The sequence below is a fragment of the Sarcophilus harrisii genome, chromosome 3 (assembly GCF_902635505.1).
Source record: "Sarcophilus harrisii chromosome 3, mSarHar1.11, whole genome shotgun sequence".
Taxonomy (NCBI): domain Eukaryota; kingdom Metazoa; phylum Chordata; class Mammalia; order Dasyuromorphia; family Dasyuridae; genus Sarcophilus; species Sarcophilus harrisii.
This window is the reverse complement of record NC_045428.1, coordinates 336,463,768-336,478,750: the sequence shown is the minus strand read 5'-3', so window position 1 is coordinate 336,478,750 and position 14,983 is coordinate 336,463,768. Positions and strand designations below refer to the sequence as shown.

The 14,983-nt window shown below is 30.6% G+C and overlaps 1 protein-coding gene across 1 annotated transcript in view; it reads left to right on the top strand.

Annotated features, from left to right (window-relative positions):
• Nucleotides 1-14,983, top strand: part of ACTR3 (actin related protein 3) — a 66,574-nt gene that overhangs the window by 36,089 nt on the left and 15,502 nt on the right. The window contains exons 2-6 of the mRNA XM_031959981.1: nucleotides 3,446-3,501; nucleotides 7,671-7,795; nucleotides 9,136-9,246; nucleotides 10,384-10,479; nucleotides 12,753-12,860. Of these exons, the coding sequence (XP_031815841.1) occupies nucleotides 3,446-3,501; nucleotides 7,671-7,795; nucleotides 9,136-9,246; nucleotides 10,384-10,479; nucleotides 12,753-12,860 (496 nt within the window). The remainder of the gene's footprint in view (nucleotides 1-3,445; nucleotides 3,502-7,670; nucleotides 7,796-9,135; nucleotides 9,247-10,383; nucleotides 10,480-12,752; nucleotides 12,861-14,983) is intronic.

Genomic DNA, 14,983 nt, shown 5'->3' with positions numbered 1-14,983 from the left:
CAGTCATTGAGTATGAACCAGTGGAAAGGGTGTTAATGTTGTGGTAGGAAACATATATATTGCCCCTGCCTTTAATAAGTTCAGGGCCTCACTTCTACTTCTTGTATGGGGGCGGTGATGCCTGCTTCTCATGAGAAATGAATAAAACTTTCTTTTTATACCTTGAGAGATCTGAAATTTATTGGATGGGTTGAATACTACACTTATGGAAGCCTTCTTTAGCCCTTAATTCTAGTCACTTCCTTTTTATTATTTCCAATTTATGCTATGTATAGCTTTATACATAATTGTTACATATCTTTTTCTTCATAAAATTGTGAACTTGAGACTAGGGACTGGCTTTTTTCTTTTGTTGTGTCCCCAGTGCTTAGTGCTTGCTACATGGTAGATGCTTAAAAAAATATTGACCAACTGGATTGGAATTAAGAAGCCTCAGTTCATACCTGCCTCTGAGGCTGTGAGAGCTTGAGCAAGTCACTTCAATTCTTGCACCTTAATTTCTTCATCCATAATGTGAGAAATTACAGTATAGAGTCTGTAAGGCTTCTTTTTGTTCTAACTAAATCTTTGATTTAGTGATCCTATCATCCTTTTAAGGAGGAGTAGAGCTTAATTTCTAAGTGGAGAAAATGAAACAAAGAAACGTAAGTTTTCCAGTTCATTTCATTATGTTCTTGGAAAATAAGTAGAATGTTTTAGTTGAAGCATAAGTCTTGTATAGGAAAATAATAGGTAACAAGGTTAGAGAGGAGCCAGATTATAGATAACTTTGAATGCTAAATTAATGCCTTTTGTCCATAAGGAGCTGTTGCACGATTTTGAATAAATGTCAGTACCTTTACAGTGTTTTAGGAAGATTTAGCATTTATTCCTTTAACAAGCATTCATGAAATTTTTTACCTTGTACAGAATACAATGATAGTTGCTAGAGAGAATACTTTGAAATACCTTTGATCTGTTGCTCATATTGTTTGATTTTTCTCTGTTTGTATTTTTTGGAGTTTTTAATTAAAAATATACTGCTAGCTATTTAAAACCATTATGTACTTGTCCGTTACTATTTGGTTGACTTGAAACTTTAATTTGGAAGTTTTGGTATTTCATAGTTTCATTTGAGAATATGGATATATGGAATATATTGATATACAAATATAAAATATTGATATATAATACAACTCCTGTGTAGTCATAAAGTGTATAGTTTAGTAGCAGTGTTATGTAGGATAGATTAAAAAAGAAGGGAATATGTACTTTTAAAAGTTCCTTTAAAGTAATTTTGACTTGATGAGATAATATGATGATGGCAGCTAAGTAGCATAGTGTATAGAGTCTTGGGCGTAAATGAGGAAAAACTCATTTTTCTGAGTTGAACTCTGGCCTCAAACATTTAGTCACTGTGTGACTCTGGGTAAGTCTGGGTGAGTCACTTAATCCTTGTGTCTCATCTGTAAAATGATCTGGAGAAAAAAATGGCAAAGCACTTCAGTATCATGGCTAAGAAAATCCCAAATGAATTCTTGAAGGATTGGACATGACTAAAGTGACTGAACAGTTATGATGATGTTGGTATTAATAGTATGGAGGGGATATTGGATGTGGTAAATTAAGGAAGAAAATAACAGAAGATACTGATGTGTGTTGCATGTGAGGAGAGAGAGAAGAATGAGTATAAAGTGACTTGCTTAGAGACTGCTAGTTAGAACCATTGAGAAAAGTAAGAATGGTGAGAAATAGGGTAATTACTTGGGATTCTAGAAAATTGTTTTTTAACTGAAAGACAAAGAGGGAGAGAGGGGAATGGGGAAGAATGAGAGCATTACACAAGTATAATAGCCTCACCACTCTGTTTTCAATTTCTTTCCTTTCTGATCCATCCTTCATACGCCCCAAAACACTTTCTAAATCATTGCTCTTGACTTTGTGATTCATTTGCTCTTCTCTTATTCTTCCCTCTCCAATCCATTCTAAACACAGCTGCCAAACTGATATTGCTCAAATGAGGATATGACCGTACTCTTACATTTTTTGAAGTCACTTTCCCCTCTAGAACAAAATACAAAATTCTCAGTCTGCCATTAAAAATTCCCTACAAATTGGCTTAGAAGCTCTTTCTATTTCTGTTTTTTATTAGTATCTTTCACATGTTCTTGATTGCAGTCTTTGAAACTCTTTTGATATCACATTTTATCTCTTATCTCAACGGCTTTGCACATCCAACTTTCTCCATTATTTATAGAATAAAATATAAATTGTAGTCTGTAATTTAAGTACTTTCTCTGATTCTAATTAACCTAACTATTTATTTCTCTACACTCATTCCACATTTCAGCCAAACTGAACTATTTGTACTAGTTATTTATTTCCTACCTCTAAGAATTTGTTCAGACTTTCTTCATCCCTGAAGTGTGTTCCATCCTCACTCATGTGTGTCTTGTAGAATTTTCCTCCTTTAGGGCTTGACTGGTGTGCCACTTCTTTCAGCAAAGGGTCTCTGATAATTGTCCTCACCTTAAAATTTCTCACATCCTTCAATATGAATGTAAACTCACTGAGGGCAGGACCTTTCTTTTGTTATCTTATATCTCTATGCTTTGTGTATACATGGAGGTACTTAGAAAGTATTTTACTTTAAAAAAAAAAAAAAAGATTTATTTCGGGATTAGGTGTTTTTTTTTTTTAACCTATGTTTTATCTATGAATGAGTGAATGAGTATTTATCAAACATATACACAGTTCCTGGCACTGATTTAAGTGCTGGGAATAGAAATAGAAAAAGAAAGACAATATCCACTCTCAAGGCGTTTACAGTCTTATCCGGGGAAACCATATCTAAAGGAAAGTTCAGCTTTTTGGTAGATTTTAAGGCTCCAGAGTGCTTAGGTCATGTAATACAAATAGTAGAGCCAAAGGATTGTGGAGTATAGAAGAAGATGGATAATAAAGTTGTGGATGACTTTGTCTTTCATCTTAAAAAGAAAAAAAAAAAAAAAAGGAAGTTAGGGTAAAGAAGGAAGACAAAGAAATAGGCCAACCCAAGAGGCAGATGTTTTTTTTCTGTTGCTTGGCTTTCCTAGTGGATTCTGGATATACAGAAGAAAGACAAGAGAGAGTAGCCTGTACCCTTCTGAATGGATTTATTGATATTGACCACAAGACAATTCATTTTTAATCTTAGACATATAGTTTAAAACACTCTACTTATTAAACTTCAGCTGTTATGTTTTTAAATTATAATAGTTCAAAAATTCATTTTATATACTTAGGAAGATTAATGAAAATCCACTCTGGCAAGCAAAAATGATACTTTTCACACAACTTTATTATAATACATACCATTATCCATTTCCTTTTCCAAGGGCAGATCATTATTAAATTTCAGTAATATAATGGATTAGCTTCAAATAATTATAATGAAAGGTTTAACAGAATGTTATTTATTTTTCAGGTATACAAAACTTGGATATGCTGGAAATACAGAACCACAGTTTATCATCCCTTCATGTAAGTACTTCCTCAACTATACACATAAATAGAATTAATATTGTTTGTGCTAGCTATAAACTTCTGTCTAATTAGGAAATAATTCTACTAAAATAATAGGCATAAAGTTTGCCACATTTGAAGTGTGCCATTCTAAGACTGAATTGAAGAAATGACTATACTTCAAATAATACATGTAACATCAAATTACATTTAGAATTGAAAGTTCTTTTAAAAGAAGAATGTGATTAGTAGTTGTTAGAAAATATTAAACCAAATATTTCCCCCTTTTCTATTCCCTGCCTCCCTTTTTTAAAATTTTAAACAATATTTTTCCCTATTACACTATTGTAAAGGCAATTTTTAACACGCATTTAAAAAAATTGAATACCAAATTTTCTCTTTCTCACTTCTCTCCTCCTTTAAACAGTTAGCAATTTGATACAGGTTATAATGTTCAGTCATGTAAAAACATATTTCCAAATTAGTCATGTTGTGAAAGAAGAAATAAGACAAAAAGGAAAAAAAAATCCACCTCCCTAAAAAAATTTTTCTTCCTCCAGGGCTGTTGACATTGCTCTTCATGAGTATGGGTAACTGATTATTTTTCATTATAGACACGTGGAGGATTCTTCTTTGATTTATAGTTTCTTAACCATTGTTTACAGGACTTGTATCTGTTGGCATTCTTGCAGCTCTCTTTATAGGCCCTACTTAGTTCAAATGAAGTATAATATTTCATTATCACTATATTTTCCACTACTACAGGCTTTGCTGATTATTTGAAGTGGTTTATTAGTATGTCTCTAAAGTATATTTGTTTGTCTCTTTTGTGCTTATAGCACCTCAGCTTTCCTGATTTCTTATACCCTCACATAAAACCTTGTGGAGCAGTGCTGCAACAAGCATCCCTTGAGTCTTGATAGTTTGCATACCAGGACCATTATGGGTGATAAAGCATTGTTATTTAATATTGTATAACGTGTTGCCATTTAATCTTAATAATAACTCAGGTTTTTAATAATGTCATTTAATATTAACAATGATTTTTAAGCTTAATGATGCTTGTAGTTGTTGAATCATTTTTCAGTTATGTCTAACTTTTTGTGATCCTATTTGGGGTTTTCTTGGCATAGATATTCGAGTGGTTTGCCATTTCCTTTTCCAGCTCATTTTATAGAGGAGGCAAACAGGGTTAAGCATCTTACATGGGATCACATAGCTAGTAAATTTCTGAGAACAGATTTAGATTCATGGAGATGAGTCTTCTTGATTCTAAGCCTATTGTTCTATCCACTGCATCACTTAGCTGTCTCAGAGATATCTATCATAAAGATCTCTCTGTAGTTCAGTCATTTCAGTTGTGTCCAACTCTTCATTGATCACATATGAGGTTTTCTTGGCAAAGATATTGGAATGGCTTATTATTTCTTTCTCTAGCTCATTTTACTGAGGAAACTGAAGGAAGCATGGTTAAGTGACTTTCCTAGGGCTACACAGCTAGTATGTATTTGAAAGTCATATTTGAACTCATGAAGTGAAGCACAATGTTCTACTTACTGTGCCACTTAGGTATAGTGCTTGTAGACTGAATGATAATAAAAATGTCTTTTCAAATGGATTTATTACTGTTTTTGATGCTAATGCTGTTTTCTTGAACTTTGTCTCCATATTTCAGTAGTGATAAGTCTTTAAGTTTTGATAAAGGATGCCCTGCTTCTTTACTTTTGTCTTTACTTTTATATATCATATTATCTTTTAAATTTGTGATAGATTTCATTTCTGTTGCTAAATGTCTTGAGCCATATGTATAGAGAATAGTAGCATTTATATATACATATAGGTAGTTCCGTGTGTGTGTGTCTGTGTGTGTGTATAAAAGTTTCTTCCAAAATCTTATTTTTTAATCCAATGAATTTAGTGTGATGGTTATAAGTGTATTACAGGAAATCTACTAGAGAGTAGCTTTTTTACCTGTGTGACTTTTGGCAAACCACTTAAACTTCCTCCAGAACTCTGTTTCTTCAGTTATTAAATAAGATAAGACCAGATTAATTGAGGTTCCTTTGAGCTGTAAATTGTAATACAAAAATCTCTTTTTTTAATTCTTAAGCAACATCGAGGAATTGGATATATTTCTACCTTTCGGGATTTAGAAGGTTTAATTTGTTAGAAAGCTGCATTCTCATTTCCGGGATTATAGATTCTCAGAAGTTCATTTCATTTAAAAATCCAAACTTGACTATTATTCTTTTTTTTCTTATGAAGATCTGAAATATTTATAATTAGTATAATTATTTATTTCAAGTCTTTCTTACCAGACTAGTTCTGAGGCTACTGACTAAGTATTATAATCAATTTATGGTATTTATAATTATTTTCATCATTTAATCATAAGTATTCAAAGCAGAAAGTTGTTAGTAATACTTTTGAATAGCCTATTTTGAGCCATATAGGTACCATTATGACTTAGAAATATTGCTTATGATAATGTAGAACATGTTAATTATTGGTACAAATCTTAATAAATCACCTGGAGTTGCTGAAGGAATATAGGGAGTTTTATAGGATAGTTCTAGGATAATTGTATCTTACAAAAATTTTTCTGTTTTTAAAACAGTGGGGATAAAAATGTGTGTGTATGTGTAGATACAGGTAGTTAGTTGGATGGCTTACAAGATCTCAGTAGTAGTGATCATTGCTCTTATATTTCATATGGTAATAAGGTTGGTACCATGCTAATTATTCACCTTCCCTCCTTTTCAAAATACATCCATGAGGTGTTGGTAAGCTAACCCTTGTTACATGTTTTTGTTTATAATGCCAGTCTCTTGGAGCACCATTTTCTGTATGAGGTCTGAAAGTACTATGACCTAGATGATGAATTTTTTGAGTTTTAAATAGTATAGTATTCTCAATTTTAAGTTTTTAAACAGTAATTAATTTTTGATACATAATTTTTAGCTTCCACTGTCTGAATGACAAAATAATAGAATAAGCATGACTTTTTAGACTAACTAGTAATTGACAGTTTTGCATATAGCTTTCAAAAGCCTACCAATTTCATAATTTTTAACATTTAGCCCTTTTGGATTAATATTTTATCCTCAGGTCATATAGTACTTCGATCTTACAGTATATTATTGGTTCACTAAAGATGAACTTTAAAATACATTTTATCCTGAATCCATTTTAACCTGTTTTCTTGAATTGACAGAAAAACTAGACCTGGAATATGCAATTGTAGTATTCCTTTATACATATATATATATATATATATATATCAGCAAACAACTTAGAAATCTACTAAAATAAATTCAAGATAATGGCTTTCCAATTGGTTTTCTGAATGCTTAGCAATTTGAGCAACTTTTTGGACAAGTTTATGGGGAATCTTGGGCATGTCATTCTCTTCTGATTTATAACATTTCCTAATTCTAGTAGTAAAAAATTTTATATAAAAGTTAGAAGGGGCTGACTTTGGATATAGAATTTTTCTCTTTCAGTATTCTCTGCCTTATTTATTAAGGATATAACTTTAAAAATGATGGTACCACACGGTTCAATGCCAGATCAACCTAAGTACATTCAGATAAGGACTGTTCTGAATGAAGAACTGTTTAACTTGAAAGATTCAGAAATTTCATAATTTAAGTAAGTTTTAGTTGTGATGTGATATGTTTAATTTGCTAGTTTGAGGATTATTGTTGGTTTTGAAAAAATGGCTTAATTTTTTAAAAAAATGACATTTAAAATTAAATACTATCAGAATTTTTAGTTTAAATTATCGATTTGTATATTGTCATACAAAATTATTGTTTAGAAATGTTTGAAGGGAAAATATTTTTGTATTTCCTCTGCAGTTCTTTTTTTCATCTTTTCCTTTCCAGACTCTCAGATGACTTTTGAGATAGTGATAATACTGTTATTTAAAATTGAAATAAATCTCATAGCTATTGAAATACTCAAAGAACATTCTGTCTACATTTTTAGCTTTTCATTATATTTAAAATTTCTTCATGACATTATCTGTTTAAAATTTCATATATGATCTCAGATATCAGTATGATAAAATGAAAGATTTAGATTTGGTTTATATCCAAGATGGGATAGATGAAAAATATTATTTAAGTATAGTTGGAAGATTGCTAACTTGTAACTTTTGTAAGTACCTGTGTTCCTTTTTAAAGGTATTGCTATTAAGGAGTCTGCAAAAGTAGGAGATCAAGCACAAAGGAGGGTGATGAAGGGTGTTGATGATCTAGACTTCTTTATTGGGGATGAAGCAATAGAAAAGCCAACTTATGCAACAAAGGTATGATTATGTGGGCGATCAAGATATATGAGAAATTTTGTTTAAAAATTCCATAGTGTTTCTACAAATATTTGTTTTCTATCCTTACGAATCCTGGCTCTTGTCACTTTCTGCTTAAGTCTTACTTTTTGTGATACTTAGTTTCCTCCTCTGTAGGATGAAGGATTTATAATAGGTGGCAGCAAAGTTGCTTCTATTTCAAAAACTATAATCCTATGATCTACGTTTCTTTAAGTCTTTTGTTGTCTTAAGACCAGAATAGTTAAATCTGGCCTGTGGGCCTTAAACAGCCTTCAGAATCATTTCCTAAGACAACTTGCAAGCAGTGGTAATCTGAAAGCTAGGTACAACAACTTCTCACTGCTTGAGTTCTTTGTTGATAATTTTATATGGCCCATGAATGATATTAAAAATATCCAGATGGTCCTTGGCAGAAAAAAGGTTTAAAGGCTCAGCTAAGGTGCCTACCTCTTGTGTGTAGGCTAGTCCAGTCTTGCTTAGTTATTAACACTGTTTTCTTTTAAATTGCTTTATTTTTACCCATTTGCCCCCCTGTTTGTCACCTATCTCCCAATAGAATGAAAACTCTTCAAGGGCAGGGATTATTTAATTTTTCCATTTTAATCCTAATTCATAACTATTCAGAATCAGTAAATGCTTTAATACTTTTTGAGTTGAATCAAATATTAAAATATCTTTTTAAAAATATTGCTTTTTAAAAAAGACAGATTAAAAAATCAATAACAAATAAAAAAATTGATTAAAATAAAAAGCATTGTCTTCCTGAAGGTACCTAATTATCAAACATGTTACATGAAAGTATTAATTTAGGACTAAAACATGCTTAGGCAAAAATAAACTCTGAAGTGTTAGCTCCAGGAAATAGTTTTAGGAGTTTGAGGATTGGAAGAAATGGAGGATGGATGCATTGAAATGAATAGGAATGTGTGTATATGAATACAGTGAATCATGACCACAGCTTACTAGTTATATGGTTCTTTAGAAAATATATATTCATTAACTACTGTACATATTAAATCTTGCCATGGCTCTTTTTAAAAATGTAAAATAGGCTTTCTGCTTTCTTGAAGATCATACTTAAAGGTTTTGCAGAAATATTTTTGGTTTATGATTTTTCATGTTTTTTAACATCAAAGTTCATAGTAGTTTTTAAGAAATAATTTATTAACTGGTTTAATGATCTAACAAAATACTTAAATACAATTTTGTAACAGTATTATTGTGAATTATTACTTGTGGATAAGAGTTAAATTGGATGAATTTTTTTGGTGCTATTATAAAATTAGAACAGGGCTTTATTTTGTCTGTTTATTTAACAGTGGCCAATCCGTCATGGTATAGTTGAAGATTGGGACTTGATGGAGAGATTTATGGAACAAGTGATCTTTAAATATCTACGGGCAGAACCTGAAGATCATTATTTTCTTTTGGTGAGTTCAGATATCAGTTTTGTTACACTTTAGTAAAGATTTATGAAAATTTTTTTGAGTTGCAAAGTACATTTTTTTTTTTTTTGTATTAAAATTTTCAGAGCAATATTCTGTTTTTATTGGGCCATTAAATGTATCTAAAAGTTGTTAAGGTAGTTTTACTTATAAGACACTTTTATATTTTAGATTACAAGAATGGTATAATAAAGCTCTAATTCAAGTGCTTAAAATTATTTTATTATGAGGTGATAACATAAGTAAGCCTTGTGTAGTACATTAAGATTAATAATATTTGATTTCTTTTCCTCCAAGTTTCTTATAACCATATAGTAAAAATTCTGTTATTTTTACCTCTGTACTATTTCTTCAATCATTTCTACTCATCATTACTATTTCCATTCTTGTTGTTCTCTCATGACCTCTTTTTCTTCTTTTAGATTCAACTTTTAAAATTCTCCTTAGTATTTAAGACCCAGTGGAAAAACTCTCTCCTTCTTTAAAGTCTTCTATTATTCCCTTACATTCTCAATTCTTCCACATTTTAGCTTTTATGAATGTTCATAGTATGTTGCTCTTATATCTGTTATACCCATTTTCTATTTTTTGTGTATGTTCACGTCTTCCTCTTATATTAGATTTTAACTTTATGCAAGCAGTGGGTGTTTCTTATTTATTAACTTTATGTCATGTAATGTCAAGCAGAGTGGCTTGAACATAGAATACTTGATAAATATTTGCTGAGTAGATAACTCATACCTTAGAACTTTCTAAGGTTTTAAATACATTTTCCTTGTAACTTATGTCCAACAAAGTGATATATCAATCTGTTATTGACTATTAACTTTGTAATTATTTATGTTAAACATATTTAATTGAATTCTAAGTATTTAGAATGTTTTAATTTTGGCATATTCTGTGTGGTAGCTTTCTGTTGATCATTATATCTGGTTAATTAGAATACTCCATTCTATAACTTTGCCAGATAGTTGAAGTTAATTGAATCAATTAGTGATGGTTTATGCAAAATAATAAATTCTTACTCATTTATATTTATTTACTTAGAAGAGAATTCTTCATTAATAGGACTATTTGAAAATTTTGGATTTGGCTTATTTTTAAATACTCTTTATCTAATAGACTGAACCTCCACTAAATACACCAGAAAACAGGGAATATACAGCTGAAATTATGTTTGAATCCTTTAATGTACCAGGCCTATACATAGCTGTACAGGTAAGCATATGCTTATAGTTCTCTAAATCTGAATCTTAAGAATAAAAATTTGGAATATTTAAAAATTTCATATTTTAAATGATATTTTCCCCATGTTTTTCACAGCAAAATTATTTCTCAGCATAGTATATTTAGTAAATTTTAAGTTGTGACTATTAGTATTTCTTTTCTTTATAATGGATATAATGTACTATTCATTGTTTTACAAATCTCTTGTTTTTGCTAATTATTATACATTATACATAAGATTGTCATTCTAATTTATTCAGAAAATTTGTCTAAGTGTGTTATTTATACCATTAGTTCCTCCTAATACTTCAAATTGGTACAGATCTCGACCTATTCATGCTTTCTTTTCCCATGTATTTATTGTACAATTTATGTTTTTCTATAAAACCACCTCCATTATACCCTTTCAGAGTTGAAGGCCTTCCTGTAAGTCTTTTTATCTGGGGTCCTTCACTCTTTACCTTATGTACCACATAATAAGCTCAACTTCCCTTTCCCTTTATATATTGCCTGTGTAAGCTTTATAACATGTTTGGAGCCAAAGTCATCATTGGAAATTTGATCTCACAATATAGCTAGGGGGAATTATGATTGAAGTTCTGTGCCTGCTATCTGAAAAATTTGATTTAAATTTAGCCTTAAAAATTTTCTAGCTATCTTACCTTTGCCAAGTCTTATATCTTTTTTGGGGATTTTCTTCAATTGTAAAATGGGAAAAACTATAGCATAAGCCTCACAGGGTTTTTGCAAGGATCAAATGAAATACTATTTGTAAAATTCTTAGCACAGTGCTTAGTACAAAGTAAGTGCTTAATAAATGCTTATTCTTCCCCCCCACATCCATTACTCCATTGCCTTTTTTTGGTCAATTGTAAATATATTGGAGGGAGAAATAGAAAAATGTTAATGTCCCAAGGGAAAATATATTTGTTTCAAAAATTAAGAGTAATCTTTTAGGTTTATTTCCTATTAACTTGATTTTTTTTTTAAAACCATAAAATTGAGCACTTTTCCCTTCATAATCTGAAGTCCTTAATTTGGTATCCTATTGATTCTTAATGATAGCTAAATGTTATTAATTTTATCATCTGGAATTTTTATGGTGGTCAGTCAGGCAGCAAAAACTTCTGGACTCTTACAGAATACTGAGATGCTAGATTATAAAGAAGAAATAGGTTTCCCTAGTCCCCTAGTTGAAAATGTATAAATGTATATATATGAAAAAAGACAAACATTTAGAAACACTTTCCATGACTATAATTGAAGGAATTAATAGAAAAAAAAATGTTCATTCCTTTATAGCATACTTTAAGGACTAGGAAATGCTTAATGTGGAAACATAGGGAATCTTTCCTTTGAGATTTTTAAAGCTCGGACTAGTACCAAAGCTTCAAATCTGTAAGGATTTTTTTGTGGTCCTACTGAAAAGCATGGATTGGAATAGAGGAGATTGTTCCCTCTCTTTCAGCTAACATTTTGCAAGTGAATAAAAAAGAAGCTGATGTTTTATTAGCATTCTATATTTGGCATATGCTCATTCAAGTTTACTTTTTGTGTTTTTCTCACAAAGTTATTATGAACAATTTTTTAATGTTAACCGTTAGAGTTGGCCTTATTTGCAAGGTGACTAGATTTCAAAATTAAGTAATTATATACATTTCCCAGACTGAATTTTATAAAACTTATTTTAGTGTTAATGTCCCTTGATCCTTCCTCAGGGGAAAAAAGGGGATTTGGCCATTGATTATGCCATCGTTACAATTTTGAGCCTTGGAAGAGTTTTCCTCCACGTTGTGATAAACTTTGCTGGGTTTTTTTTTTTTCCCTTTTTACTGTTCATTTTTCTTATATATGATCATTTCTCAAGAAACAATTCCTTCTTTTCTCAAAGAGCCTTTGGAATGGAACTGTAAATCTCTTTTAAAAGTGATTTTTGTATAAGGATGTGACCAATTAATTAGAACAATAATTTATAACTTAATTCACTGAGGTTACGTCACCATATTTTTCTAAGTATAGCCCATATAAATATTTTGAAGGATTCTAGCATCTTTTGCACTGTATTATTAACTTATTTTTTTTTTAACTATAGAAATCAGTAAGATTGAGTGAATTTAAATTCTTTTATTGAAAATTTAAAAAATGGGCAGTTTTGATTTTTCTCATTTTTGGGAAGATTTTGCTTTTGAGATTATAAAGGAAAACAGAGCCAATATGCTTTTTGATATTCCTCACTGACTTTTCTTTTTTATATTTTTATCAAGGCTGTCCTTGCCTTAGCTGCATCTTGGACATCAAGACAGGTAGGAGAGCGGACTCTGACTGGTACAGTTATAGACAGTGGAGATGGTGTCACTCACGTCATTCCTGTGGTAAGAATGTTTTTAAAATATTGAGTAAGAGAATGTCAGTGTAAAAAAAGACTATCAGGCATAAGTAAAAGCCAATATGGCATATTTAGAATGTGAAAATTTACTTTATTAAATTCCCAAAATGTCCTCTCTGAAGTTTCTATAGTTATTTGGAAATTTTTTTTAGTTACTGATATATTCAGATAAAAATGTTGGAATGTGTTTTAAAAAAACATATTGTACTCTTGCTGTAAGAATGGTTTACATTGTGGACAATTGACCACATTGCAAAAATCTATAATTGGAATATGTAATTTCGTATTTTAATCAGCAAGAAGTTAGCTTGTTTCATTTTTAGACATTTTTATAACTGTTTGATGGCTGTCCATTCATAATTTAGCAGTTTGAAAATTCAAAGGATATTTTGAAATTAATAGTAAGCACATCACTGAGTTTTCATAGTGATTTTTTTTAATTGAAGTAACACTTTAGTTGTGATTATATTTAACTATTTCTGATTAGTAAAACATTTTAATAAAAACTGGCAGATTACATTTCTTTGGGGAAAGTGCATTTTTTTCTGTTAAAGTTTATTGAATTATTGCATTTCTAATGCTTAAAGATAAATTACATCATTTCTCATTATGCCAAATGGATTTAAAGTGACTACTGAAAATAACTGAGCTTAATAAGAACCTTAAATTTTTAATATTTTTATAGAATTGAAATCATCTTTTAAATAACTATATTTTTTAATATGTTAAATTACTTCATTAAATATGATTCATTATAATTGTGGGAGTATCAGAAGACAAGATATACAAGGTATCTGAGTATTGGAAAGATTGTAAAAGTATGAGGAAAAAATCTGGGACATTATTGATGCTGAAAAAGAGGACCAAAAGTATATCAATAAGTATTGACTCATGTGCCTGCTCTTATGTATATAAAATCTTTATAAGGGTCACCTATTCATGAATTGAGGGAATATTCAATGAGTTTATTAATAAGGGTGGAACACACTTTTTCTAGTTTGTCAATAGTGGACCACATTTTTGCCAAGTCAAATTTACTGAAAAGATGTAGAGAATATAAGATCTCATTGGACTTATGGTTGATTGCAAAAACTTAAGCAAGATATCTTTCATTCATATTTCAGGATCACTTAAGATTCCTCAGAAGATTTTACTGTTCAGTGACTTATCTGATTATAAGCATCACTTAAGATATAAAACAGATATGTACTCATCAAAGATATTTGCTTCTGTGATGGAGGAAAGTCTAGTGCATAATTGGGGTGGAGAAAAAGTTCTTTGTGGATGCTGAGTTTCTCCAGATAGTCTTGTTTGTTAAAGATGTGGTGTTAATTGCATCCAGTTCCAAGATATTGCAGAACCTTCAAGAAAATATCACTCAAAGGAGTTTAACCTATCTATGCTTCTAGGAAAGGCCAATATCAGTACTTATTTACATGAATATTTTATATTTTGGACATTGGGCTGTGTCCACAGTTGAAAAGAAGTAAAAAAAAAGTCATCTGGATTGCTTTCTGGAAATTTCAAAATTTTGTGTATCCTCTCCAAGATATTCATGAAAGCAAAGACCACCTTCTCCATACTAAAAATTTTATTGGTATTGCTTATAGAGAAGATAAATAATATAGAGAGGGCAACAGACAGTCTTATGGTGATTGTGAGCAGGCTTTCATTGTGTAACTAATAAGAAATTTCAAAGAAGAACAAGATAAAACATTTCATCAAGGGATTGTATGCTAGGAAGAGAAGTTAAACTGGTTTTGAAGCAAGAGGAGGGGATGACACGTTGACAAGTTAGAATGCTCCACTGGCAGCCTTAAAATAATGGGTGAAAGTAAGAAAGGCCTCTAGCATGTTGGTTGGACTTCTGTAGTGAACTTTTGGGAGAACAGAAAGAAGAGTGTTTCAAAAGTATGAATAAGTTTTGATCTTCACTTTGGAGGGAACTCCAAAATCAAGAGATTACAGATCGCTTTGAGTATTGAGAGATTACTGCTTTATTTTCCTATTTACATTTTGAGATTTTATTGCTTCATTATCCTCATCCATATTTTTAATACTGTTGCTTTAATAACTATTCCTAAGATAATGCCTTTTTAGTATTATATT